General features: G+C 40.6%; 1 protein-coding gene across 1 annotated transcript in view; it reads right to left on the reverse strand.

The window, feature by feature from the left end:
* Positions 1-24,451: 24,451 nt before the first annotated feature.
* The window catches only part of ANKDD1A (ankyrin repeat and death domain containing 1A), a 36,058-nt gene continuing 32,593 nt past the window's right edge, over positions 24,452-27,916 (reverse strand). The window contains 4 exon segments of the mRNA XM_061182026.1: positions 24,452-24,513; positions 25,486-25,557; positions 25,560-25,589; positions 27,552-27,756. Of these exon segments, the coding sequence (XP_061038009.1) occupies positions 24,452-24,513; positions 25,486-25,557; positions 25,560-25,589; positions 27,552-27,756 (369 nt within the window).

Genomic DNA, 27,916 nt, shown 5'->3' on the forward strand with positions numbered 1-27,916 from the left:
CACCACGTGACCTGGTCCCAGCAACCAGCAGTTAGCACCCCCCACACAAGGCAAGGCCTGGCAATCAACTGAACCGGGGGCCAATCAAGCCTACCAAACTACCCACACAGCCTGCCACAACAGAGGGACCCACGCAGCCCTCATAGGGTGAACCCCTAGAGGACATACAGCTTGGGTAACGAGGGGGATGCATTGCTGGGATGCATAGGACATCTCCTACAAAAGGCTGCTTCTCCAGGGTGGGGAAGTGGAACCAACCTGCCAGATACATAAAAATAGAAACAACAACTTGGCAAAATGAGGCAACAGAGGAGTATTTTCCAAAAGAAGGAACAAGATAAAACCCCAGAAAAAAAACTAAGCAAAGTGGAGATATGCAGTCTACTCAAGAAAGAGTTCAGGGTAGTGATCATAAAAATGATCAAAGAACTCGGGAGAAGAGTGGATAAACAGTGAGAAAAGTTGGAAGTTTTAAACAGAGTTGGAAAATGTAAAGAACCAAACAGAGATGAAGAATACAATAACTGAAATGAAAAATATACTAGAAGAAACCAACAGTAGACTAAATGGGACAGAGGAATGGATCAGCGAGCTGGAAGATGGAGAAGTGGAAATCACTGAAGCTGAACAGAAAAAACAATGAAAAGAAATGAGGACAATTTAAGAGACCTCTGGGACAACATCAAGTGCACTACTATAGAGGTCCAAGAAGGAGGAAACAGAGAAAAGGGAGCTGAGAACAAACTTGAAGACATAATAGCCGAAAACTGGCCTAAAATGGGAAAGGAAACAAACATCCAATCCAGGAAGTACAGAGTCCCCACAGGATTAACCCAAAGAGAAACACACCAAGACACATTGTAATCAAAATGGCAGAAATTAGAGATGAGAAGAGAATATTAAAACCAGCAAGGGAAAAACAACAAATGAAATACAAGTAAAGTCCCATAAAGCTATCAGCTGACTTTTCAGCAGAAACTCTGTAGGCCAGTAGGGAATGGCACAATATACTTAAACTGATGAAAGGGAAAAACCTACAACAACCAAGAATACCCAGCAAGGCTCTCATTCAGATTTGATGGAGAGATCAAAAGCCTTACAGACAAGCAAAAGCAGAAAGAGTTCAGCACCACCAAACAAGAAATGTTAAAGGAACTTCCCTAAGCAAAAAAGAAAAGGCCACAACAGGAAACCCAAAAATCATGAAAGGAAAAAAATCTCATTGGTAAAGGCAAACAGTAAAGGCAGGAAATCACCCACACACAAAGCTAGTAGGAAGGTTAAAACACAAAAGTAGTAAAATCTACATCCACAGTAAGCAGAAAAGAGATACACAAAACAATTAGATGTAAAATATAATATCAAAAACAGTAAACATGAGGGGAGGAGAGTACAAATGCAGGGTTGTTAAAAGGCATTGGAAATGAAGAGATCAGCAACTTAAAACAATCACATATACATATCAATTGCTATATTAAAACCTCATGGGGGACTTCCCTGGTGGTCCAGTGGCTAAGACTCCATGCTCCCAATGCAGCGAGCCCAGGTTCGATCCCTGGTCAGGGAATTAGATCCCACATGCATGCTGCAGTGAAGATCCCACATGCCGCAACTAAGATGTGGCACAGCCAAAATAAATAAATAAATATTTAAAAAAAAAAACCTCATGGTAATCACACACAAGATCTGTAATAGACACACACTCAAAAAGAAAAAGGAATCCAAACATAACACTAAAGATAGTCATCAAATCACAAGAGAACAAAAGAAGAAAGGAACAAAAAAGACCTATAAAAATAACCCAAAACAATTAACAAAATGGCAATAAGAACATACATATCTGTAATTACTTTAAATGTAAATGGACTAAATGCTCCAATCAAAAGACAGAGTAGGGGCTTCCCTGGTGGCGCAGTGGTTAAGAATCCACCTGCCGATGCAGGGGACACGGGTTCGAGCCCTGGTCCGGGAAGATCCCACATGCCGCAGAACAACTAAGCCCGTGCACCACAATTACTGAGCCTCTGCTCTACAGCCCACGAGCCACAACTACTGAGCCCGTGTGCAACAACTACTGAAGCCCATGTGCCTAGAGCCTGTGCTCCGCAACAAGAGAAGCCACCGCAATGAGAAGTCTACACACCGCAACGAAGAGTAGCCCCCGCTCGCCACAACTAGAGAAAGCCCGTGCGCAGCAATGAAGACCCAACGCAGCCAAAAATAAACAAAATAAATAAATTTATTAAAAAAAAAAAAAAGAGTAGCTGAATGAATAAAAAAACAAGACCCACATATATGCTGGCTACAAGAGACTCACTTGAGATGTAAAGACACACACAAACTGAAAGTGAGGGGATGGAAAAAGGTATTCCATGCAAATGGAAATCAAAAGAAAGCCAAGGTAGCAATACTCATATCAGACAAAATAGACTTTAAAATAAAGACTGGGGCTTCCCTGGTGGCGCAGTGGTTGAGAATCTGCCTGCCAATGCAGGGGACACGGGTTCGAGCCCTGGTCTGGGAAGATCCCACATGCCGCGGAGCAACTGGGCCCGTGAGCCACAACTACTGAGCCTGCGCGTCTGGAGCCTGTGCTCCGCAACAAGAGAGGCCGCGACAGTGAGAGGCCCGCGCACCGCGATGAAGAGTGGCCCCCACTCGCCACAACTAAAGAAAGCCCTCGCACAGAAACGAAGACCCAACACAGCCAAAAATAAATAAATAAATTAATTAAAAAAAAAATAAAATAAAATAAAGACTGTTACAAGAGATAAAGAAGGACATTACATAATGAACAAGGGATCAATCCAAGAAAAAGTTATACCAATTGTAAACATATATGCACCCAACATAGGAGCACCTAAATACATAAAGCAAATATTAATGGACATAAAGGCAGAAATTGATAGTAACAATAATAATAGGGGACCTTACCACACTTACATCAATGGACAGAACATCCAGAGAATCAATAAGGAAACACTGGCCTTAAATGACACATTAGACCAAATGAACTTAATAGATATATATAGAACATCCCATAAAAAGCAGTAGAATACACATTCAAGTGCTCATGGAACATTCTCCAGGATAGATCACATGCTAGGCCAGAAAACAATCCTTGGTAAATTTAAGAAAATTGAAATCATATCAAGCATCTTTTCCAACCACAATGCTATGAAACTAGAAATCAACTACAAGAAAAAAAAACCTGCAAAAAACACAAACAGGTGGAGGCTAAACAATATGCTACTAAACAAGCACTGAATAAATCAAAGAGGAAATAAAAAATACCTAGAGACAAATGAAAATGAAAACAAAATGATCCAAAAATCTATGGGATGCAGCAAAAGCAGTTCTAAGAGGGAAGTTTATAGCAATACAAGCTTACCTCAGGAAACAAGAAAAATCTCAAACAACCTGACCTTACACGTAAAGGAACTAGAAAAAGAACAACAAACAAAACCCCAAGTCAATAGAAGGAAAGAAATTGTAAAGATCAGGGCAGAAAAAAATGAAATACAGATTTTTAAAAAATCAATGAAACTAAGAGCTAGTTCTTTGAAAGGATAAAATTGATAAACCTTTAGCCAGACTCATCAAGAAAAAAGAGGGAGGGCCCAAATCAATAAAATGGGAAATGAAAATGGAGAAGTTACAGCCAACACCACAGAAATACAAAGGATCATAAGAGACTACTACAAACAAGTATATGCTAATAAAATGAACAACCTAGAAGAAATGGACAAATTCCTAGAAATATACAACTTCCCAAGACTGAACCAGGAATAAATAGAAAATATGAACAGATCAATTACCCATAATGAAACTGAATCAGAAACTTTAAAAAATCCCAACAACAAAAAAGTCCAGGACCATGTGGCTTCACAGGAGAATTCTACCAAACATTTCTACAAGAGTTAACATCTATCCTTATGAAACTATTCCAAAAAACTGCAGAGGAAGGAATACTCCCAAACTCATTCTATGAGGCCAGCATCACCGTGATACCAAAACCAGACAAAGATACCACAAAAAAAGAAAATTGCAGGCCAATATCACTGATGAATATAAATGCAAAAACCCTCAACAAAATATTAGCAAACCAAATCCAATGATACATTAAAAGAATCATATAACATAATCAAGTGGGATTTATCCCAGGGATGCAAGAATTTTTCAATATTCACAAATCAATCAATGTGATACACCACATTAACAAACTGAAGAATAAAAACCATATGATCATCTCAATAGATTCAGAAAAAGCTTTTGATAAAAACTCAATATCCATTTATGATAAAAAAAAAACTCTCCAGAAAGTGGGCATAGAGGGAAACATAACTCAACATAATAAAGGCCATATATGACAAGCCCACTACTAACATCATGCTCGACAGTAAAAAGCTGAAAGCATTTCCTCTAAGATCAGGAACAAGACAAGCATGCCCACTCTTGCCACTTTTATTCAACATGGCATTGGAAGTCCTAGCCACAACAATCAGACAAGAAAAGAAAAGTAATCCAAATTGAAAAGGAAGAAGTAAAACTGTCATTGTTTGGAGAAAACATGATTCTATACATAGAAAATCCTAAAGACACCACCAGAAAACTAACAAGGCTCATCAATTAATTCACTAAAGTTGCAGGATACAAAATTAATATACAGAAATCTGTTGCATTTCTAAACACTAAGAACGAACTATTAGAAGAGAAATTAAGGAAACAATCCATTTACTGTCACATCAAAAAGAGTAAAATAGGAATAAACCTACCTAAGGAGGTAAAAGACCTGTACTCAGAAAACTAACTGTAAGACACTGATGAAAGAAGTTGAAGATGACACAGACAGATGGAAAGACAGACCACATTCATGGATTGGAAGAATTAATATTGTTAAAATGACCATACTACCCAGGTGATCTATAGATTCAATGCAAACCCCATCAAAATACCAAGGGCATTTTTCACAGAACTAAAACAAATACTTTTAAAATTTGTATGGAAACACAAAAGACCACAAAAAGCCAAAACAATCTTGAGAAAGAAGAACAGAGCTGGAGGAATCATGCTCCGTGGCTTCAAACTATACTACAAAGATACAGTAATAAAAACAATAAGGTACTGGCACAAAAAACAGACACATAGATCAATGGAACAGAATAGAAAGCCCAGAAATAAACCAACACACCTATGGTCAATTAATCTATGCAAAAGGAGATAAGAATATACAATGGAAAAAAAGTCTCTTTAATAAATGGTCCTGGAACAAATGGGACCTAATGAAACTTAAAAGCTTTTACACAGCAAAGGAAACTATAAACAAGATGAAAAGACAACCCTCAGAATGGGAGAAAATATTTGCAAACAAATCAACGGACAAAGGATTAATCTCCAAAATATATAAATAGCTCATGCAGCTCAATATTAAAAAAAATAAACAACCCAATCAAAAAATGGGCAGAAGACCCAAATAGACATTTCTCCAAAGATGACATACAGATGGCCAAGAGGTACATGAAAAGCTGCTCAACATCACTAATTATTAGAGAAATGCAAATCAAAACTACAATGAGGTATCACCTCACACCAGTTAGAATGGGGATCATCAGAAAATCTACAAACGACACCGCGGAGCAACTAAGCCCATGCGCCACAACTAAGCCTGCGCTCTCAACTAAGCCTGTGCTCTGAAGTCTGTGAGCCACAACTACTGAGCCTGTGTGCCACAACTACTGAAGCCCTCATGCCTAGAGCCCATGCTCCACAACAAGAGAAGCCACTGCAATGAGAAGCCTGTGTGCCACAACGAAGAGCAGCCCACACTCGCCCCAACTAGAGAAAGCCCACATGCAGCAACAAAGACCCAACGCAGCCAAAAATAAATAAATTAATAACTTAAAAAAAGAATATCTATGATTTACATGGATAACAGAGTCACAGGTTCTGCTAATACTATTGTGGTTTGCTGCCTACATTCATAATAGAAGGAAGTGCTAATTTTCAGTTTGACCAGTATACATTTTTTTCCTACTCAAGTTCATGGACCTGCTGCATTACACCATAGACTTGAGTTCAAGAACTCCTTTTCTAATGAAGCCTTCTCCTGTCAGCACCAGATCGGATGAACCACTCTGGGCCCCAGCCACACTCTGTTTAAAATGCTGGCTTAGCACCTTTCACACAGCCTGCCTTGTTAACATCTCTAAATCACTGAGGGACTCCAGTCTTCTTCCTTTATTTATCTTCACTATCTTGGACAGGTGTGGCCCCTCAGATGCACTTAGCAAATCCCATCAACAGTCTGTGATGCACACAGATGAGCAGAACTCTCAAAATCAGCCTGGAGCTAGTGAGTAGGTAGTGCAAAGACACTGACCAGGAACTTCTGCCTGCCCTTACCTGTTTTTCCCTTAGATCCAAGCCCCAGGGCAAATTCAGACAAACAGATACACCCGCTTGGGATGTCCACTCTAAGATGCACCCTGGACTGTGGTGCTTCAGGAGCTCAGGTGTCCTCCTTTCCTCTAACCACCTGTCCTGGACCTTTGAACAGCCTGCTCTGCCAGGCACCTGTCTCACACCATGTGTGCCCTGCCCTGCACTAGGATCGCTCTCTCCGAAGCAAGTGTGGAAGACTGGGTCACCTGCTGACCTCCTATATGGAGGATAAAGGGCAAAGGAAAGCAGAGGCCAGATCTGTAACAAGTCCTCCACAACAATGCCTTTCAAACTCGACTCTTCAGGATCCTCCAGGACTGCGCTTTGCAAACTTTAGAGTTTTAAAAAATCACAAGAGATTGCTAAAACAGACTGCTGGATGCCACCTCCAAAGATTCTGATGCAACAGCTCTGCAGTGGAGCCCAGGAATCTGTATTTCTAAGAAGTTTCCAGGTGATGCTGATACAGCTGCCCCAGGGGCCACCCTTTAAGCAGCACGTGCTAAGATACTCTTTGCTGATTTCCAAGGTTTCCAGGGGCTTCTAGTTGGTACAGAATTTCCTTGTGGTTCCTCCTCATGTCCCTGACCTCCAAGAGTTAGGGCTGCCTCAAGATTCAGTCCAGAAAGTTCTTCTCTATCTCGACTCATCACTCTCTTGGTGAACACATTCAACTTCATGACTTCAAAGTGCATCCATATGCTGACGACTCAATGCCAACTTGACGGCTCCACTTGGGTGTCTCAAACATGCCCCAAACCAAACTCCAGATTTGCCTCTAGAGGTCCCTCTACCCTTTCAAATAAGCAGGCAATATATTCTGGAGCAATCCTTGATTTCTCTTTTTCATACTCCACAACCAATCAGCAGCAAGAACCTTCAAATTATAGCCAGACTCAGACCAATTCTTCTGCTGTCACCATCCAAACTACCATCTTCTCTGCCTGAAATACTCCAGTAGCCTCCTAACTGGTCTCTCTGATTCTATTCCAGTCCCGCCTGCAAGTCTGTTTCCTACAAAGCAGCCTGAGTGGTCTCTCTCTTTTTTTTTTAATTAAAAAATACTTGATTGTTAAAAAGTGCTAGCCATCATAAAAAAAAAAAGAAAGAAAAGAAAATCTACAAATGACAAATGCTGGAGAGGGTGTGGAGAAAAGGGAACCCTCTTGCACTGTTGGTGGGAATGTAAATTGATACAGCCACTATGGAGAACAGTATGGAGGTGCCTTAAAAAACTAGAAATAGAATTACCATATGATCCAGCAATCCCACTACTGGGCATATACCCTGAGAAAACCATAATTCAAAAAGACACATGCACCCCAGTGTTCATTGCAGCACTATTAACAATAGCCAGGTCATGGAAGCAACCTAAATGCCCATCGACAGATGAATGGATAAAGAAGATGTGGTACATATATACAATGGAATATCAGCCATGAAAAGGAACAAAACTGGGTCATTTATAGAGACATGGATAGACCTACAGATTGTTATACAGAGTGAAGTAAGTCAGAAAAAGAAAAAAAATATCGTATATTAACGCATATATGTGGAATCTAGAAAAATGGTACAGATGAACCAGTTTGCAAGGCAGAAATAGAGACACAGATGTAAAGAACAAACGTATGGACACCAAAGGGGGAAAGCGGGGAGCGGGGGGCGGGGGGGGTGATGGTGGGATGAATTGGGAGATTGGGATTGACATATATACACTAATATGTATAAAATAGATAACTAATAAGAACCTGCTGTATAAAAAAATAAAATTCAAAAAAAAAAAAAAGGAACAGGGCAAAGTGAAAAAATAAAAATAAATGCTCCTGGGAAAACCAGGCAGCTTCATGTAAAAGAATGAAATTAGAACATTGTCTAACACCATATACAAAAATACACTCAAAATGGATTAAAGACCTAAATGTAAGGCGGGAGGCTATAAAACTCCTAGAAGAAAACATAGGCAGAACACTCTTTGACATAAATCGTAGCAATATTTTTTTGGATCTGTCCCCTAAAGCAAAGGACAAAAAAGCAAAAACAAACAAATGGGACTTAAATAAACTTAAAAGCTTTTGCACAGCAAAGGAAACCATCAACAAAATAAAAAGACAGCCTACTTAATGGGAGAAAATATTTGCAAACCGTGCAACTGATAAGGGCTTAATATCCAAAATATTTATACAGCTCAGACAGCCGAACATCAAAAAACAAAAAACCAGATTGAAAAGTGGGCAGAAGACCTGAATAGACATTTTTCCAAAGAGGACATGCAGATGGCCAACAGACACAGGAAAAGATGCTCAAGATCATTAATTATCAGAGAAATGCAAATCAAAACCACAATGATGTATCACACTTCACTCCTGTTAGAATGGCTATCATCAAAAAGAACACAAATAACAAATGTTGATGAGGATGTGGAGAAAAGGAAACCCTAATACACCGTTGGTGGGAATGTAAATTGGTGATGCCACTGTAGGACACAACACTGAAGTTTCTCAAAAAAACTAAAAATAGAACTACTATATGATGCAGCAATTTCACTACTGGGTATCTATGTGAAAAAACAAAAACATTAATTCGAAAAGATACATACACACCATGTTCATAGCAGCATTATTTACAATTGCCAAGATATGGAAGCAACCTAAATGTCCATCAACAGACAAATGGATAAAGAAAATATACACACAATGGAACACCACTCAGCCATGAAAAAAAGAATGAATTTTGCCATTTGCAGCAACATGGATGGACCTGCAGGGTATTATGCTTAGTGAAACGAGTCCAAGAAAGAAAAATACTGTATGGTATCACTTACATGTGGAATCTAAAAAATAAAACCACCTACTGAATATTACATAAAAGAAAGAGACTCATGGATATAGAGAACAAACTAGTGGTTACCAGTGGGAAGGGGAAGGGGCAAGATAGGGGTAGGGGATTAACAGGTACAAACTACTATATATAAAAATAAGTTATAAGAATATACTGTACAGCACAGGCAATATAGCCAATGTTATAATAAGTATAAAAGGAGTATAACTTTAAAAAATTGTGAATCATTATATGTACACCTAAAGGTTACATAATATTGTACATCAACAATACTTCAATTAAAAAAAGTTACCTCAGCTCTGTGCTGCCAGTCCCTCCACCTCCCTCCTCAGAGACAGAAAGGGGGATCAAGATGGCGGAGTAGGAGGACAAAGAGCTCACCTGCCCCCCACAAACACATCAAAAATACATCTACATGTGGAACAATTCTTGTGGAAAACCAACTGGAAACTGTCAGAAGAACTCCTATGTAACCAAACCTGCAAGAAAGATTTCCATGTAACTGGGTAAGACAGGTAAAAAAGCCGTTGGATTGGGACCTGCACTCTTGGATTGGAACCCTCGCCCTGGAGAGCAAGCAGGTTGAGCCACAATCTGGCTATCCCAGTCCTGGGGGTCTTGCATGGAGGACACAAGCCCACTTGCCTGCTGAAAAATCCACTGGGATAGACAGAAGGGCTGGAGAAGGCTAGACTCCACTCACAAGGAGTATGCCCATGCTGGCTCACTAACAATCAGGGCAGAGAGAGCCTTGCACTGGCTGCTGCCACCTCACCAAACTTCCCAATCCAAAGGGGTCAACACCTCAGCTCTGCCCACCCCACACCACAGCTTAGTGCTGGATCTGGTAGACATGTCCTGAGAGAAGTCTGCCACAGAGACAGCCCAGATCTCTGGTGGGCAGTGCAGCCACCTCAATTCCTGCAGCCACACATCACAACCCCCAGCCTCAGCCTGCTCCACAGCACAGCCTGGCACTAGATCTAAGACGAACACAACTGAGAAAGGGACACGACCTTGGGCTGCTTCTGAGCAGAACTGTGGATGCATACACAGGTAGCACATAGGTCCCCTGTGACTGCATGGGCCTCACTTCCTCCAGCAACTACCTCATTTGCAGCAGGGCACGTGCCCAAAGGCAACAGAGCCTGACTGAACCCAACCCTCAGGACGTCTACTTTAACAACTGAGGAGCAGACCCCACCCCTGACAGAGCTGTGACAGCTGTGGAGCAGAGGGGAAGCCCTGCCTCACACCCTGCACAGGCTTTAGATACTCCAACACCAACCACACACCCATATCAAGGGGATAAAGGCCAGCACTTCCTGAGGGAAGATGTGGCTGTCATCCATACCGAAACCAGCCCTCGCACCAAAAGCACTGGACACACACAGTCTACACACGTACACTCCCACAAAAAAATGCCTCTTCAAGACCACAGTAGATAACTTTCTCCTAAATTCATAGAGACAGAGAACGTTAAGTCAAATGAAAAGGCAGAGGAATTACTCCCAATTAAAAGAGCAAGAGATATCCTCTGAAAGAATAATGAAACAGAGCTCACCAGTCTACTAGACACCGAGTTCAAAAAGGTGGTAATAAAAATGCTAACTGAATTAAGAAAGATTATCAATAGAAACACAGATCACTGTAACAAGGAACTAGAAGTTATAAAGATGAACCAATCAAAAATAGACAATTCAGGGACTTCCTTGGTGGTGCAGTGGTTAAGAATCCTCCTGCCAATGCAGGGGACACGGGTTCAAGCCCTGGTCCGGGAAGATCCCACATGCCGCAGAGCAACTAAGTCTGTGCACCACAACTACTGAGCCTACGCTCTAGAGCCTGCGTGCCACAACTACTGAAGCCCACGCACCTAGAGCGCATGCTCTGCAACAAGAGAAGCCACTGCAATGAGAAGCCTGTGCACCGCAAAGAAGAGTAGCCCCTTCTCACCACAACTAGAGAAAGCCCGCGTGCAGCAACGAAGACCCAACGCAGCCAAAAAATAAATAAATAAAATTTTAAAAAACAGACAATTCAATTGCTGAGATGAAAACCAATGTTGAAGCAATCAATAGTCAACTAAATGACACAGAAGAATGAATAAGTGATTTGGAAGACAGAATAATGGAAATCACCCAATCAGAACAGCAGACAGAAAGACAAATGAAAAAAAAAAAAGAAAGCGACATACAAGACCTATATAATATACAACATGCCAACCTACACATAATAGGGGTTCCAGAAGGAGAAGAGAGAGAGAAGGGGATCAAAAATGCATTTGAAGAAATTATGGCTGGAAACTTCCCAAACCTAAAGAAGGAAACAGATATCCAGATACAGGAAGCACAGAGGCTCCCAAACAAGATAAACCCAAACAGACCCAGACCAAAACATATTATAATTAAAAGAGCAAAATTTAAAGAGCAGATTCTAAAGGCAGCAAGAGAAAAACAAAGAGTCAGTTACAAGGGACCCCCCCCCCCACACACACATAATATCAGTTGATTTCCCTGCACAAACTTTGCAGGCCAGAAGGGGGTGGCATGAATGTAGTCAAAGTACTGAAAGGGAAAAACTTGCAACCTAGGATACTCTACCCAGCAAGAGTGTCATTTAGAATAGAAGGAGAGAGAAAGAATTTCTCAGACAAGCAAAAACTAAAAGAATTCAGCTATACTAACCCTACCTTAAAAGAAATATTGAAGGGTCTTCTGTAATAGAGGAAAGGCAAAAATCTATAGGAAAGGGAAAATCATAATAGGAAAGGCAAATATGTAAAAAGATTGAAGATCACTTAAATAAGCCAGTACATAGATTAAAAAACAATTTAAAAAATTGTAAAAGTGACTTTAACTATCAATACAATAAACAGTAAAAGGATAAGCATGAAGATGTAAAATAGGACATCAAAATCACAAAATGTGGGTAAGGGGAGTATAAAAATGTAGATCTTTTAGAATGTGTTTGAACTTGAACAACTATCAGTTTAAAGCAAGTAGATTTAGTTATGGGTCAACATACTTGACCCCATGGTAACCACAAATCAAAAATATACAACAGATTCACACAAACCAAAAAGAAAGGAACTCAAACATACTACAAAAGAAAATCATCAAACCACAAAAGGAAAAACAAACAAAAAGAAATGAACAAAGAAGAGCTACAAAAACAACTGGAAAACAAGGATTAAATTTCCCCACAAACAAAAGTCCAGAACTGGACGGCTTCACTGGGGAATACTACCAAACACATAAAGAACTTATACCTATCCTTCTCAAACTATTCCAAAAAACTGAAAAGGAGGGAACACTCCCAAATTCATTTTATGAGGCCACCATCACCCTGATATCAAAACCAGACAAAGATACTACAAAAAAAGAAAATTACAGGCCAATGTCTTTGATGAATATAGATGCAAAAATACTCAACAAAATATTGGCAAACTGAATCCAACAATACATAAAAGGGATCATATACCATGATCAAGTTGGATTCACTCCAGGGTTGCGAGGATGGCTCAACATATGCAGATCAATGTGATGCACCACATCAACAAAAGAAAACACAAAAACCATGACCATCTCAATAGATGCAGAAAAACCATTTGACAAATTCAACATCCATTCATGATAAAAACTCTCATCAAAGTGGGTATAGAGAGAACATATCTCAACATAATAAAGGCCATTTGCAACAAACCCACAGCCAACATAATACTCAATGGTGAAAAGCTGAAAGTCTTCCCACTAAATTCAGGAACAAGGCAAGGATACCCACTCTCACCACTGTTATTCAACATAGTATTGGAAGTTCTAGCCACAGCAATCAGACAAGAAAAAGAAATAAAATGTATCCAAATTGGAAGGGAAGAGGTAAAACCGTCACTAGTTGCAGATGACAAGATGCTCTATATAGAGAACCTCAAAGTCTCCACACAAAGACTACTAGAATAAATGAATTCAGCAAGGTAGCAGGATGGAAGATTAATATACAGAAATTTGTTGCATTTCTTTATATGAACAATGAAATATCAGAAAGTAAAAAAAAAAATCCCATTTATTATTTTTTAAATTTATTTTTATTTTATTTTTTTATCTGTGGCTACATCAGCTTTTTTTTTTTTTTTTTTTTTTTGGCTGTGTTGGGTCTTCGTCTCTGTGCAAGGGCTTTCTCCAGTTGCAGCGAGCGCGGGCCACTCTTCATCGTGGTGCGTGGGCCTCTCACCGCCGTGGCCTCTCGCTGTGGAGCACAGGCTCCAGAGGTGCAGGCTCAGTAGTTGTGGCTCACGGGCCCAGCTGCTCCGCGGCATGTGGGATCCTCCCAGACCGGGGTTCGAACCCGTGTCCCCTGCATTGGCAGGCAGACTCTCAAACACTGCACCACCAGGGAAGCCCCCAAAAAATCCCATTTAAAATCATGTAAAAAAAATACCTGGGTATAAACTTAACCAAGGAGTTGAAAGACCTATATGCTGAAAACTATAAGATACTGATAAAGGAAACTGAAGATGATTCAAAGAAATGGAAAGATATTCCATGTTCTTGGATTGGAAGAATTAATATTGTTAAAATGGCCATACTACCCAAGGCAATCTACAGATTTAATGTGATCCCTATCAAATTACCCATGACATTTTTCACAGAACTAGAACAAATAATCCTAAAATTTATATGGAACCACAAAAGACCCAGAACTGCCAAAGCAATCCTGAGGAAAAAGAAAAAGCCGGATGTATAACCCTTCCAGGCTTCAGACTATACTATAAAGCTACAGTTAACAGAACAGCCTGGTATTGGCACAAAAACAGACATATAGATCAATGGAACAGAATAGAGAGCCTAGAAATAAACCCACACACCCATGGTCAATTAATTTATGCAAAGGAGGCAAGAATATACAATGGAGAAAAGACGGTCTCTTCAACAAGTGGTGTTGGGAAAGCTGGACGGATACATGTATATCAACTGAAATTACAACACTCCCTCACACCATACAAAAAATAAACTCAAAATGGTTTAAAGACCTAACTGTAAGACATGACAGCATAGAACTCCTAGAAGAGAACATGGGTGAAATACACTTTGACATAAATCGTAGCAATATTTTCTTACATCAGTCTCTCAAGGCAAAAGAAATAACAGCAAAAATAAACAAATGGGACCTAATCAAACTTAAAAGCTTTTGCAGAGCAACGGAAACCATCGAGAGGAACCAAGACAGCGGAGTAGAAGGACGTGCTCTCACTCTCTCTTGCGAGAACACCAGAATCACAACTAGCTGCTGGACAATCATCAACCGGAAGACACTGGAACTCACCAAAAAAGATACCCCACATCCAAAGACAAAGGAGAAGCCACAGTGAGACGGTAGGAGGGGCGCAATCACAGTAAAGTCAAATCCCATAACTGCTGGGTGGGTGGCTCACAGACTGGAGAACACTTATACCACAGAAGTCCACCCACTGGAGTGAAGGTTCTGAGCCCCACGTCAGGCTTCCCAACCTGGGGGTCTGGCCAACGGGAGGGGGAATTCCTAGAGAATCAGACTTGAAGCCTAGTGGGAATTGATTGCAGGACTTTGACAGGACTGGGGGAAACAGAGACTCCACTCTTGGATGGCACACACAAAGTACTGTGCACATCGGGACCCAGGGGAAGCAGCAGTGACCCCAGGGGACACTGAACCAGACATATCTGCTAGTGTTGGAGGGTCTCCTGCAGAGGCAGGGGGTGGCTGTGTGGCTGTGGCTCACTGGGGGGACAAGGACACTGGCAGCAGAAGTTCTGGGAAGTACTCCTTGGCATGAGCCCTCCCAGAGTCTGTCATTAGCCCCACCAAAGAGCCCAGGTAGGCTCCAGTGTTGGGTTGCCTCAGGCAAAACAACCAACAGGGAGGGAACCCAGTCCCACCAATCAACAGTCAAGCAGATTAAAGTTTTACTGAGCTCTGCCTACCAGAGCAACAGTCACCTCTACCCACCACCAGTCCCTCCCATCAGGAAACTTACACAAGCCTCTTAGATAGCCTGATCCACCAGAGGGCAGACAGCAGAAGCAAGAAGAACTACAATCCTGCAGCCTGTGGAACAAAAACCACATTCACAGAAAGATAGACAAGATGAAAAGGCAGAAGGCTACGTACCAGATCAAGGAACAAGATAAAACCCCAGAAAAACAACTAAATGAAGTGGAGATAGGCAACCTTCCAGAAAAAGAATTCAGAATAATGATAGTGAAGATGATCCAGGACCTCGGAATAAGAATGGAGGCAAAGATCGAGAAGATGAAAGAAATGTTTAACAAACACCTAGAAGAATTAAAGAACAAACAAACAGAGATGAACAATACAATAACTGAAATGAAAACTACACTAGAAGGAATCAATAGCAGAATAACTGAGGCAGAAGAACGGATAAGTGACCTGGAAGACAGACTGGTGGAATTCACTGCTGTGGAACAGAATAAAGAAAAAAGAATGAAAAGAAATGAAGACAGCCTAAGAGACCTCTGGGACAACATTAAATGCAACAACATTCGCATTATAGGGGTCCCAGAAGGAGAAGAGGGAGAGAAAGGACCAGAGAAAATATTTGAAGAGATTATAGTCGAAAATTTCCCTAACATGGGAAAGGAAATACCAACCCAAGTCCAGGAAGCTCAGCAAGTCCAATACAGGATAAACCTAAGGAGAAACACGCTGAGACACGTAGTAATCAAATTGGCAAAAATTAAAGACAAAGAAAAATTATTGAAAGCAGCAAGGGAAAAATGACAACATACAAGGGAACTCCCATAAGGTTAACAGCTGATTTCTCAGCAGAAACTCTACAGGCCAGAAGGGAGTGGCATGATAAACTTAAAGTGATGAAAGGGAAGAACCTACAACCAAGATTATTCTACCCGGCAAGGATCTCATTCACATTTGATGGAGAAATCAAAAGCTTTACAGACAAGCAAAAGCTAAGAGAATTCAGCACCACCAAACCAGCTCTACAACAAATGCTAAAGGAACTTCTCTAAGTGGGAAACACGAGAGAAGAAAAGGAACAAAAACAAACCCAAAACAATTAAGAAAATGGTCATAAGAACATACTTATCGATAATTACCTTAAACGTGAATGGATTAAATGCTCCAACTAAAAGACACAGGCTTGCTGAATGGATACAAAAACAAGTCCCATATATATGCTGTCTACAAGAGACCCACTTCAGACCTAGGGACACATACAGAATGAAAGTGAGGGGATGGAAAAAGATATTCCATGCAAATGGAAATCAAAAGAAAGCTGGAGTAGCTATACTCATATCAGATAAAATAGACTTTAAAATAAAGAATGTTACAAGAGACAAAGAAGGACACTACATAATGATCAAGGGATCAATCCAACAAGAAGATATAACAATTATAAATATATATGCACCCAACATAGGAGCACCTCAATACATAACGCAACCGCTAACAGCTATAAAAGAGGAAATTGACAGTAACACAATAATAGTGGGGGACTTTAACACCTCACTTACACCAATGGACAGATCATCCAAAATGAAAATAAATAAGGAAACAGAAGCTTTAAATGACACAATAGACCAGATAGATTTAATTGATATTTATAGGACATTCCATCCAAAAACAGCAGATTACACGTTCTTCTCAAGTGCACATGGAACATTCTCCAGGATAGATCACATCTTGGGTCACAAATCAAGCCTCAGTAAATTTAAGAAAATTGAAATCATATCAAGCATCTTTTCTGACCACAATGCTATGAGATTAGAAATGAATTACAGGGAAAAAAACGTAAGAAACACAAACACATGGAGGCTAAACAATACGTTACTAAATAACCAAGAGATCACTGAAGAAATCAAAGAGGAAATCAAAAATTACCTAGAGACAAATGACAATGAACACACGACGATCCAAAACCTATGGGATGCAGCAAAAGCAGTTCTAAGAGGGAAGTTTATAGCTATACAAGCCTACCTTAAGAAACAAGAAAAATCTCAAGTAAACAATCTAACCTTACACCTAAAGGAACTAGAGAAAGAAGAACAAACAAAACCCAAAGTTAGCAGAAGGAAAGAAATTATAAAGATCAGAGCAGAAATAAATGAAATAGAAACAAAGAAAACAACAGCAAAGATCAATAAAACTAAAAGCTGGTTCTTTGAGAAGATAAACAAATTGATAAACCATTAGCCAGACTCATCAAGAAAAAGAGGGAGAGGACTCAAATCAATAAAATTAGAAATGAAAAAGGAGAAGTTACAACAGACACCTCAGAAATACAAAACATCCTAAGAGACTACTACAAGCAAGTCTATGCCAATAAAATGGACAACCTGGAAGAAATGGACAAATTCTTAGAAAGGTATAACCTTCCAAGACTGAACCAGGAAGAGATAGAAAATATGAACAGACCAATCACAAGTAATGAAATTGAAACTGTGATTAAAAATCTTCCAACAAACGAAAGTCCAGGACCAGATGGCTTCACAGGTGAATTCTATCAAACATTTAGAGAAGAGCTAACACCCATCCTTCTCAAACTCTTCCAAAAAACTGCAGAGGAAGGAACACTCCCAAACTCATTCTATGAGGCCACCATCACCCTGATACCAAAACCAGACAAAGATACTACAAAAAAACGAAAATTACAGACCAATATCACTGATGAATATGGATGCAAAAATCCTCAACAAAATACTAGCAAACAGAATCCAACAACACATTAAAAGGATCATACACCATGATCAAGTGGGATTTATCCCAGGGATGCAAGGATTCTTCAATATATGCAAATCAATCAATGTGATACACCATATTAACAAATTGAAGAATAAAAACCATATGATCATCCCAATAGATGCCGAAAAAGCTTTTGACAAAATTCAACACCGATTTATGATAAAAACTCTCCAGAAAGTGAGCATAGAGGGAACCTACCTCAACGTAATAAAGGCCATATACAACAAACCCACAGCAAACATCATTCTCAATGGTGAAAAACTGAAAGCATTCCCTCTAAGATCAGGAACGAGACAAGAATGTCCACTCTCACCACTATTATTCAACACAGTTTTGGAAGTCCTAGCCATGGCAATCAGAGAAGAAAAAGAAATAAAAGGAATACAAATTGGAAAAGAAGTAAAATTGTCACTGTTTGCAGATGACATGATACTATACATAGAGAATCCTAAAGATGCCACCAGAAAACTACTAGAGCTAATCAATGAATTTGGTAAAGTTGCAGGATACAAAATTAATGCACAGAAATCTCTTGCATTCTTATACAATAATGATGAAAAATCTGAAAGAGAAATTATGGAAACACTCCCATTTACCATTTCAACAAAAAAGAATAAAATACCTAGGAATAAACCTACCTAGGGAGACAAAAGACCTGTATGCAGAAAACTGTAAGACACTGATGGAAGAAATTAAAGATGATACCAACAGATGGAGAGATATAGCATGTTCTTGGATTGGAAGAATCAATATTGTGAAAATGACTATACTACACAAAGCAATCTACAGATTCAGTGCAATCCCTATCAAATTACCAATGGTATTTTTTACAGAACTAGAACAAAAACTCTTAAAATTTGTATGGAGACACAAAAGACCCCGAATAGCCAAAGCAGTCTTTAGGGAAAAAAGCGGAGCTGGAGGAATCAGACTCCCTGACTTCAGACTATACTACAAAGCTACAGTCATCAAGACAATATGGTACTGGCACAAAAACAGAAATATAGATCAATGGAACAAGATAGAAAGCCCAGAGATAAACCCACGCACCTATGGTCAACTAATCTATGACAAAGGAGGCAAAGATATACAGTGGAGAAAAGACAGCCTCTTCAATAAGTGGTGCTGGGAAAACTGGACAGCTACATGTAAAAGAATGAAATTAGAACACTCCCTAACACCATACACAAAAATAAACTCAAAATGGATTCGAGACCTAAATGTAAGACCGGACACTATAAAACCCTTAGAGGAAAACATAGGAAGAACACTCTTTGACATAAATCGCAGCAAGATCTTTTTTGATCCACCTCCTAGAGTAATGGAAATAAAAACAAAAATAAACAAATGGGAACTAATGAAACTTCAAAGCTTTTGCATAGCAAAGGAAACTATAAACAAGACGAAAAGACAACCCTCAGAATGGGAGAAAATATTTGCAAACGAATCAACAGACGAAAGATTAATCTACAAAATATATAAACAGCTTATGCAGCTCAGTATTAAAAAAATAAACAACGCAATCCAAAAATGGGCAGAAGACCTAAATAGACATTTCTCCAAAGAAGACATACAGATGGCCAAGAAGCACATGAAAAGCTGCTCTACATCACTAATTATTAGAGAAATGCAAATCAAAACAACAATGAGGTATCACCTCACACCAGTTAGAATGGGCATCATCAGAAAATCTACAAACAACAAATGCTGGAGAGGGTGTGGAGAAAAGGGAACCCTCTTGCACTGTTGGTGGGAATGTAAATTGATACAGCCACTATGGAGAACAGTATGGAGGTTCCTTAAAAAACTAAAAATAGAATTACCATATGACCCAGCAATCCCACTACTGGGCATATACCCAGAGAAAACCATAATTCAAAAAGACACATGCACCCCAATGTTCATTGCAGCACTATTTACAATAGCCAGGTCATGGAAGCAACCTAAATGCCCATCAACAGACGAATGGATAAAGAAGTTGTGGTACATATATACAAGGGAATATTACTCAGCCATAAAAAGGAACGAAATTGAGTCATTTGTTGAGACGTGGATGGACCTAGAGACTGTCATACAGAGTGAAGTAAGTCAGAAAGAGAAAAACAAATATCGTATATTAACGCTTGTATGTGGAACCTAGAAAAATGGTACAGATGAACCGGTTTGCAGGGCAGAAGTTGAGACACAGATGTAGAGAACAGACATATGGACACCAAGGAGGGAAAAACACAGTGGGGTGGGGATAGTGGTGTGCTGAATTGGGCGATTGGGATTGACATGTATACACTGATGTGCGTAAAATTGATGACTAATAAGAACCTGCAGTATAAAAAAACAAACAAAAAAAACTAATACTAAACTTTCTTTGGGTTATTTGTATGGAAATATGTTAATATAAATGTTTCAGACATTACATGAAATTTCTAAAAATCTTATATGTTCTGGTATAATGTCATAAGTCATAATTCTAGTTATTAAAATGTATATCTCAGAAATAACTAAATTTCCTTGTGAATTGTATTATTATGAACTTTCATCAAATCTTTAACTGTGGTCATTTTTAAGTCTTTTGTCATTTACAGACAGTTCTGGGTGTACTCTGATGCTTTTGCAAAAATGTTCCTATAAAAAGGTTTCATCTTCAAGGAATTCATGGAAAAGACTCTGACAAGTACAGGTTTCTGGTAACTGACTGTACTGCTGAACTGAATGAATAAGCATTTTCAGAACTCTAATGAAAAACTGATGAACTCATAAAAGTGCTAACAAAAGATCAAGATGAAAAAAAAATTAATTACATGGGACTGAGTGAACTGATGAGGATGATTATAATTTTTGTGACTTTCTGTTGGAATAAAAAAAAAAATCCCACAAGGACTCAGAGGCAAAAAGTATACAAATCAATTTTCACTGCAAAGTAAAGGAGCTGTTACAGTGGAGGATTACTGGACTGAATGTCAATATCATGACATAGTATGAGTGTGTTTCGTGTTTGGTAATTGCAATCATTGTTGCTTTTGTTGTGGTCATCCATTTACAATGCTTGGTGTCAGTTTATTTATCTCTTGTAAAAATAAAATACAGTGTGTGTGTGTGTGTGAAAAAAAAAAAAAAGGAAACCATCGACAAAACAAAAAGACAACCTACGGAATGGGAGAAAATATTTGCAAATGATGCAACATACAAGGGGTTAATATCCAAAATATACAAACAGCTCATACAACTCAATATCAAAAAACAAACAACCCAATCAGAAAATGGGCAGAAGATCTAAATAGACATTTTCCCAAAGAAGACATACAGATGACCAATAGGCACATGAAAAGATGCCCAACATCATTAATGATTAGAGAAATGCAAATCAAAACCACAATGAGATATCACCTTATACCTGTTATAATAGCTATCATCAAAAAGTCCACAAATAGCAAATGTTGGAGAGGATGTGGAGAAAAGTGAACCCTAATACACTGTTGGGAATGTAAATTGTTCAGCCACTATGGAAAACAGTATGGAGGTTCCTTAAAAAACTAAAAATAGGGACTTCCCTTGTGGTCCAGTGGTTAAGACTCTGTGCTCCCAAGGCAGGGGGCCTGTGTTCGATCCCTGGTCAGGGAATTAGATCCTGCATGCTGTGGCTAAGATCCCCGGCACAGCCCAAATAAATGAGAATAAACAAACAAATAAATATTTTTTAAAAACTAAAAACAGAGCAGCTATATGATCCAGCAATCTACTCCTGAGTATGTATCCAGAAAAGACGAAAATTCTAATTCAAAAGGACACATGCACTATGAATAGTGCTGTTCATAGCAGCACTATTTCCAATAGCCAGGACATGGAAATAACGCAAGTGTCCATCAACAGGTGAGCAGCTTAAGAAGATGTGGTATATATATACAATGGAATATTACTCAGCCATAAAAAATAATGAAATATTGCCATTTGCAGCAACATGGATAGACCTAGAGAATATTATATTTAGTGAAGTAAGTCAAACAGAGAAATACTATATAATATCACTTATATGTGGAATCTAAAAAATAGTACAAATGAACTTATTTACAAAACAGAAACAGACTCACAGACATAGAAAAGAAACCTATGGTTACCAAAGGAGTGAGGGAGGTGGGGAGGGACAAATTAGGAATATGGGATTAACAGATATAAAGTACTATACATAAAATAGATAAGCAACAAGGGTTTACTGTATAGCACAGGGAACTATATTTAGTATCTAGTAAATAACTATAATGGAATATAATCAGAAAAAAACTGAGTCACTATGATGTACACTTGAAGCTAAAACAATATTGTAAATCAACTATAATTCAATAAAAAATTATTGATCTAAATATTTTTAAAAGTTAAAAAAAATTTTTTTTAAGTTTAAAAAAATTGTTTACAGGTTGATTGAGTAGGCAACAAGAGCTCATTCATGAGAACCCTCTAAATCAATCTTGTAAATCCTGTTTTAAAAAAAAAAAAAATCCACAATAGCTTGTTTGAAATTTTGCTATTGATCTCCCAAACAAAAGAAATAAGTATTGAACTTGAGAGATATATTTCAACGTTTAAACTTCATTTATGGACTTGCTTTTTTGTCTCAAAAAACAAACAACAGGGCTTCCCTGGTGGCACAGTGGTTAAGAATCCACCTGCCAATGCAGGGGACATGGGTTCGAGCCCTGGTCTGGGAAGATCCCACATGCCACAGAGCACCTAAGCCTGCGCACCACAACTACTGAGCCTGCGTGCCACAACTACTGAAGCCCTTGTGCCTAGAGCCTGTGCTCTGCAACAAGAGAAGCCACCACAATGAGAAGCCCACGCACTGCAACGAAGAGTAGCCCCCGCTCGCTGCAACTAGAGAAAGCCCGTGTGCAGCAACAAAGACCCAATGCAGTCAAAACTAAATAAAAAATAAAACAAAAAACAAAATTCATCCAGGTAAGTGATCCAAGTCCCATGTGGTATGAAATACCTTTCTCATATGGAATAGATGGTAGAAGAAGGTTCTCCGTCTCAACACAGCGTGTGCAGATGAAGGGTGCCACAATGGCAGGGAGGCTGTGTGCTGTGCTGGGGACTGAATCCCACTGCAAACTGTGAGGCCTCAGGCAAGACACACCTCTCAAATCATCAACCTGATGGGTTGGTTTCAAAGCCTCGTTTTCTTTCTTTTTGTAAGTTTTAGTTTCAGTTATTTTAAAAAATAGACTATTTTTAAAAAACGGTTAAAGAAAACTGAGCAGATAGTACACAGTTCCCATACATCCATCTCATGGCATAGTTTCACCTTTGTTCACTTGCATGCGTGTTAGTATTATATAATGTTTGCAGGTTTCTCTGTAGGATAAATTCCTAGGTGTGGGACTGCTAGGTCAAAGGGTAAATGTATTTGTAGTTTCGGTGGATAATGCCAAATTGCCTTTCAGAGGATTGTACCACTGTGAACTCCCACCAGCCATGTGTGAGAGCTGGAGCCCCTTTCAGCTCTAGCAGTTTTTATTCTATCTTCTTCCCAGGACGCAGGCCCAAAGGCTAACTTCGTGGGGAGTTTTTCTAAGATATGGGCTCCGAAACTGGCCACAGCCAGCTGTGCCACATGCAGGAGAGCTCACATTAGACAGAAACAGCTTTCAGGCAGAACTTCCAGGCTCAAATGACAAAATTTGAATCAGGTGTGAAGGTGAGTTAATAGTATCCTAGCAGTGTTAATTTCCTGGTTATGTAAGATGTTAACATTTGGAGAAGCTGAGTGAAGAGTATTTGGAAATTCTTTGATCTATTTCTGCAGCTTTTTCGTTAAGTCTGAAATGATTTTAAAATTAAGAGTTTAAAACTTTAAAAGGTAATTTGAAAAAGAGGGGAAAAATGCGAGTGTGTGCCTCCTGGAACTGTCAAAATGTACAAATAAGCTGAGAATAGAAACAGTTGTAGAGTAAGCACAGCATTCATAAAAGTCAGGGATTGAATTAAGGGCGGTCCTTCTCGTAAGGGACGGATGGAGCCCTTCGCCCGGTTGGGGAGACAGGAATGCCGAGTTTGGCCCCTGACCTCACCACCTGCTGAGCTGCTTATAAACGCTGTGCCCAGAGTCCTCTCTGAAAAGGCATCCCTTGCACCACAGGGGGCTGCTGCGAGGCTCCAGTGAGATGCAGGAGATGAAAGTAAGCTGAGAGCTGCAAAGGACCACACCTCTGGGAAGGGATTACCTGCAAAACCTGAGACAGGCCCCCGTGAAAAAGATCACAAACATTTGCCTGCTGGTCCTGCTTAACTATGGGTTTCAGTGGAAGCAGCTGGAAGTCTGTTTACAGTACTTGTTTTTTAAGCCCTTAAACAGTGGTCCTCCTCTGTTCAGTGGCCCCCACTCTGAGGTCCCATGCTCCTGAAGGTCCAGTCCCCCCAATTACATGGCTGTGCACCTCCTTGGGGCGCTAGAGTCATCGTTTGCTTTCTTCCTGATGCTTTCTGCAAAAGACAAGAATCCTGTTGCCTGAGCGCTGCCTCACAAGGCTAGTTTGATGTTTTAATTGCCTGCAAGAGTTTGTGTTAAAAGAAGATGCAGAATGATATTTAAGAACATACTGGAAAAAGAACCAAGTCATCCCTAATTCCTCCCCTCTGAAATGACTGTTTCGCACCTTGTGTGGCAGCTGGGGGAGACCCACCACACAGGGGACTTTCCCTTTGCCCCTTGATAACGTGCTATCAACGCTTTTCCTTGTTGCCAAGTGACTGATGTACCTTCATTACTATGGATGGCTGCCTAGTACCTCATCCTGTGGTTGCCCTGTAATGCACCATGGCAATGGACGTTACAGAGTTTAAGCCTTTTTCATCATGAGCCGATTTTGTTTTTAATGAGGGATCATTACTAGAACCTGTTACTTCACTTGCCTAATGGTTCTACATGGTGCCCTGAATCCCAAATCCCAAAAAAAGCTGTTGGGATGGACAGATTCAAATAGGTTGTGACGGCCTCAGAAATTTTATTTGACCAGATCTTACTGGTTCAACTCATCTTAAGCCAGTTTTGGCCCATAGGTTTTAATGTTTATGAAAAACAACTCTGCAGGCTGTTCCCACCTTATTCCAAACTGGAGAAAAAAAAAAAATCAATGTAGTATAGAGAGCTGGATAGGAAGAGATTGTAGCTTCAGTGGCCTTGGGGCTGTGAAGGTCATAGGGATCGTCTAGGCCACCCTCATGGCACAGATGGGGAGACTGGGGCCAGGAGGTACTATGAGTTGCCCAAGGCTCCGTCTGGGTTCCAGGAGGAGGCAGGGCTAGGACCATCAATCTGGAAGGTTCAGAGCCAGCGCCACAGTGCTGTGGTCTGAGCAGCCTTGGAGGGCCCTGCTGCAGTCCAGCGGGGCCATGCAACTCTGACTCTGCGCCCGGCGCTGCCCTGAGCAGGAGCCGGGCAGGGGGGACACTTACCAGCCAGGTCCCTCCTGCCAATGGCGACGAGGCCTTTGAATAGCGCTCTGCTGGGGTTCTCACTGGCTGTGACCAGTGCCCGTGCTCCCGGTAGCTCTTGGTGCCTGAGGATCATGAGGGGAGAAAGAGAGAGAAGGCGCCAACCCCGCCTGCCTTACCAGAGCCAGGCCTGAGCACACCCCTTACCGCCGCCAGAACAGCAGACACTTCTCCAAGTTCCAGCAGAACTCAGCCCAGATATGGGGAGGGCGTGGGAGGGAAGGGGAGGAGCAGCCTTAGATGGGATGGGGGTGGAGTTTTATGTCAGGGACACCTGGATCTCCCCAGGGCCAGGCTTTCCCCTGAGCATCCACCATGTATCCTATTGGTGTCACTGGGAAGAGAGAATGAATTGGCATTCACTGTGGTACCACAATGCACACACGACTATACAGTTCATCTCTCTGGCGGCTCACAATAACCTGTGACTTGCATGCTAGTGGCCCTGTTCTTTCCCCTGAACCAGTGGTTCTCAGCCATAAGTGCTCATTGGAAACACCTGGGAGGCTTTAGCAAACACTGACACCTGGGTCCCCCTCCCCGTTCGGCGATTCCTATGTACTTGGGTCTGGGTGTGGCCTAGGCAACAGATCAGTGTTAAGCCTTCCCAGGTGATTCCAATGTTTGGAAAATAAGTGCCCATGCTCTTCAGTGCCGAGGTGGGGTTAACTTGTTATTCAACTGTGACCAGGTCAGCTCTCGCAGCTGGGGACAGACGGCCTGGCACAGCCATGGGGGCACAGCCATCAGGTCCAAGTCAGTCAGCCACTGCGTCCCTGATGCTCTGGTGTCCGTGGGCCCCCAGCAGGCACTTCCTCCTGGTGCTGCTCGTGATGTAGCAGTTTCATTTGACCCGTTTATTCACTACCCCTTGTCCCCAGCCCTGTAATTTACCAGTGCTCCTTTATCGTCTCTGAAATCCGCATCGGTAATAGAGTTTGCTTGTGGACTCCCCACTCTATTCCACTACCTGATTTGCATATGTTTATGTCAGGTATCTCTCTGTGTTAAATATTTTAGCTTTCTAAGGTTGAGTCTGGTTGAGTTAGACCCTCTTCGCTTTTTTCCCCCAGAATATTCATTTATACATTCCCTGTTTCTTCTTTCAGATGAACTGTAGAATCCTTTAATCAAGTTTCAAAAACCTCCTATTTTGATTTGATTTAAATTGGATCAAAGCTTTAATTTGGGGAAAATCAATATCTACATGACACTTTTTTTAGCTGGAAATACAGAATGTCATTCCACTTACCCAAGTCTTCTTTTATAGTTCAAATAATTTGTATTGTCTTACTCATAGGTCATTCATATTTCTTCTTAGAAACACACACTATTGTAAATGCAGTATACTTTTTACATATATTTTTAATATATATTTAAAATATTTTAAAATATATTTAAAATATATTTTTACATATATATATATTTTTTACATATATATACCTCTATATATTTTGCCCACTTATTGATGGTACTATGGTGTTCCATTCCACTATGGAATACTATGGTGTTCGTATATTTAATCACGATTAGCCATTTCATTGAATTATTTTATTCTAAGAGTTTTTCCGTTGATTCTTCTGGACTTCCTGTGTGTGTGTGTGTGTGTGTGTGTGTGTGTATCGCATCTGAAATTAATCTCTCTCTTCCTTTCCAGTATTCACACTCAATTTCTATTTCTGTTTCATGCCTTAATACCAGGGCCAGAATTTCCAAATAGATGTTAAATAATGGTGGCGACAGCAGCTCCTCTCCTTTTTACAGGGAGCACCTTTAGTTTCACGTGTGAACGATGGGTTTCAGCTCAAGCAGATTCGTGAAGAATGTGAAGTTCACAGGTCAATGTGGAGGGAGGGGCAGAGGGCCCAGTCTGTGTAAAGGCCTGGAGAGGGCAAGAGCACGTGATGTGTTGGAAGTGGCGTGTGGCTTGCTGAGGCTTTTCCCCCAGAAGCACAGAAAACTGAACACACCCCGCGTGCCCCCACCCCTCCACCGGGTTGCTCTGGGGCACCAAGGCAAGGTGGTACCTGTCCACTGTTGCTCGATGGCGTGGACGTGGGCCTCAGTGAACTCCCAGCAATACGCCAGCTTCTTCCACTCGTGGGGCCGCAGGTACCTGGAGGCCAGTCACCACAGCACAGAGCGGAGCTGCTGCGTTTCCTGCCGATGGTCCTGCTTAAAGGTCAAGCTCTTCCCAGAGCGGTCACAGAGGTCCCTGCATGAGAGCTGGTCCTGTAGGGCAGATCCCAGAAGTGCAGCAGCTGTCTGGGGGAAATCCCTGCCAGGCTCTCCCTCGTGAGCCTGGACACAGAACTGGTATCATCACAGGCCTGGGGCATAGTGTCCATTACTCTGGTTTCTGACTCTGTGCCTTGCTTTTTTTTTTTTTTTT

Source organism: Eubalaena glacialis, chromosome 2 (assembly GCF_028564815.1).
Source record: "Eubalaena glacialis isolate mEubGla1 chromosome 2, mEubGla1.1.hap2.+ XY, whole genome shotgun sequence".
NCBI classification, from domain to species: domain Eukaryota; kingdom Metazoa; phylum Chordata; class Mammalia; order Artiodactyla; family Balaenidae; genus Eubalaena; species Eubalaena glacialis.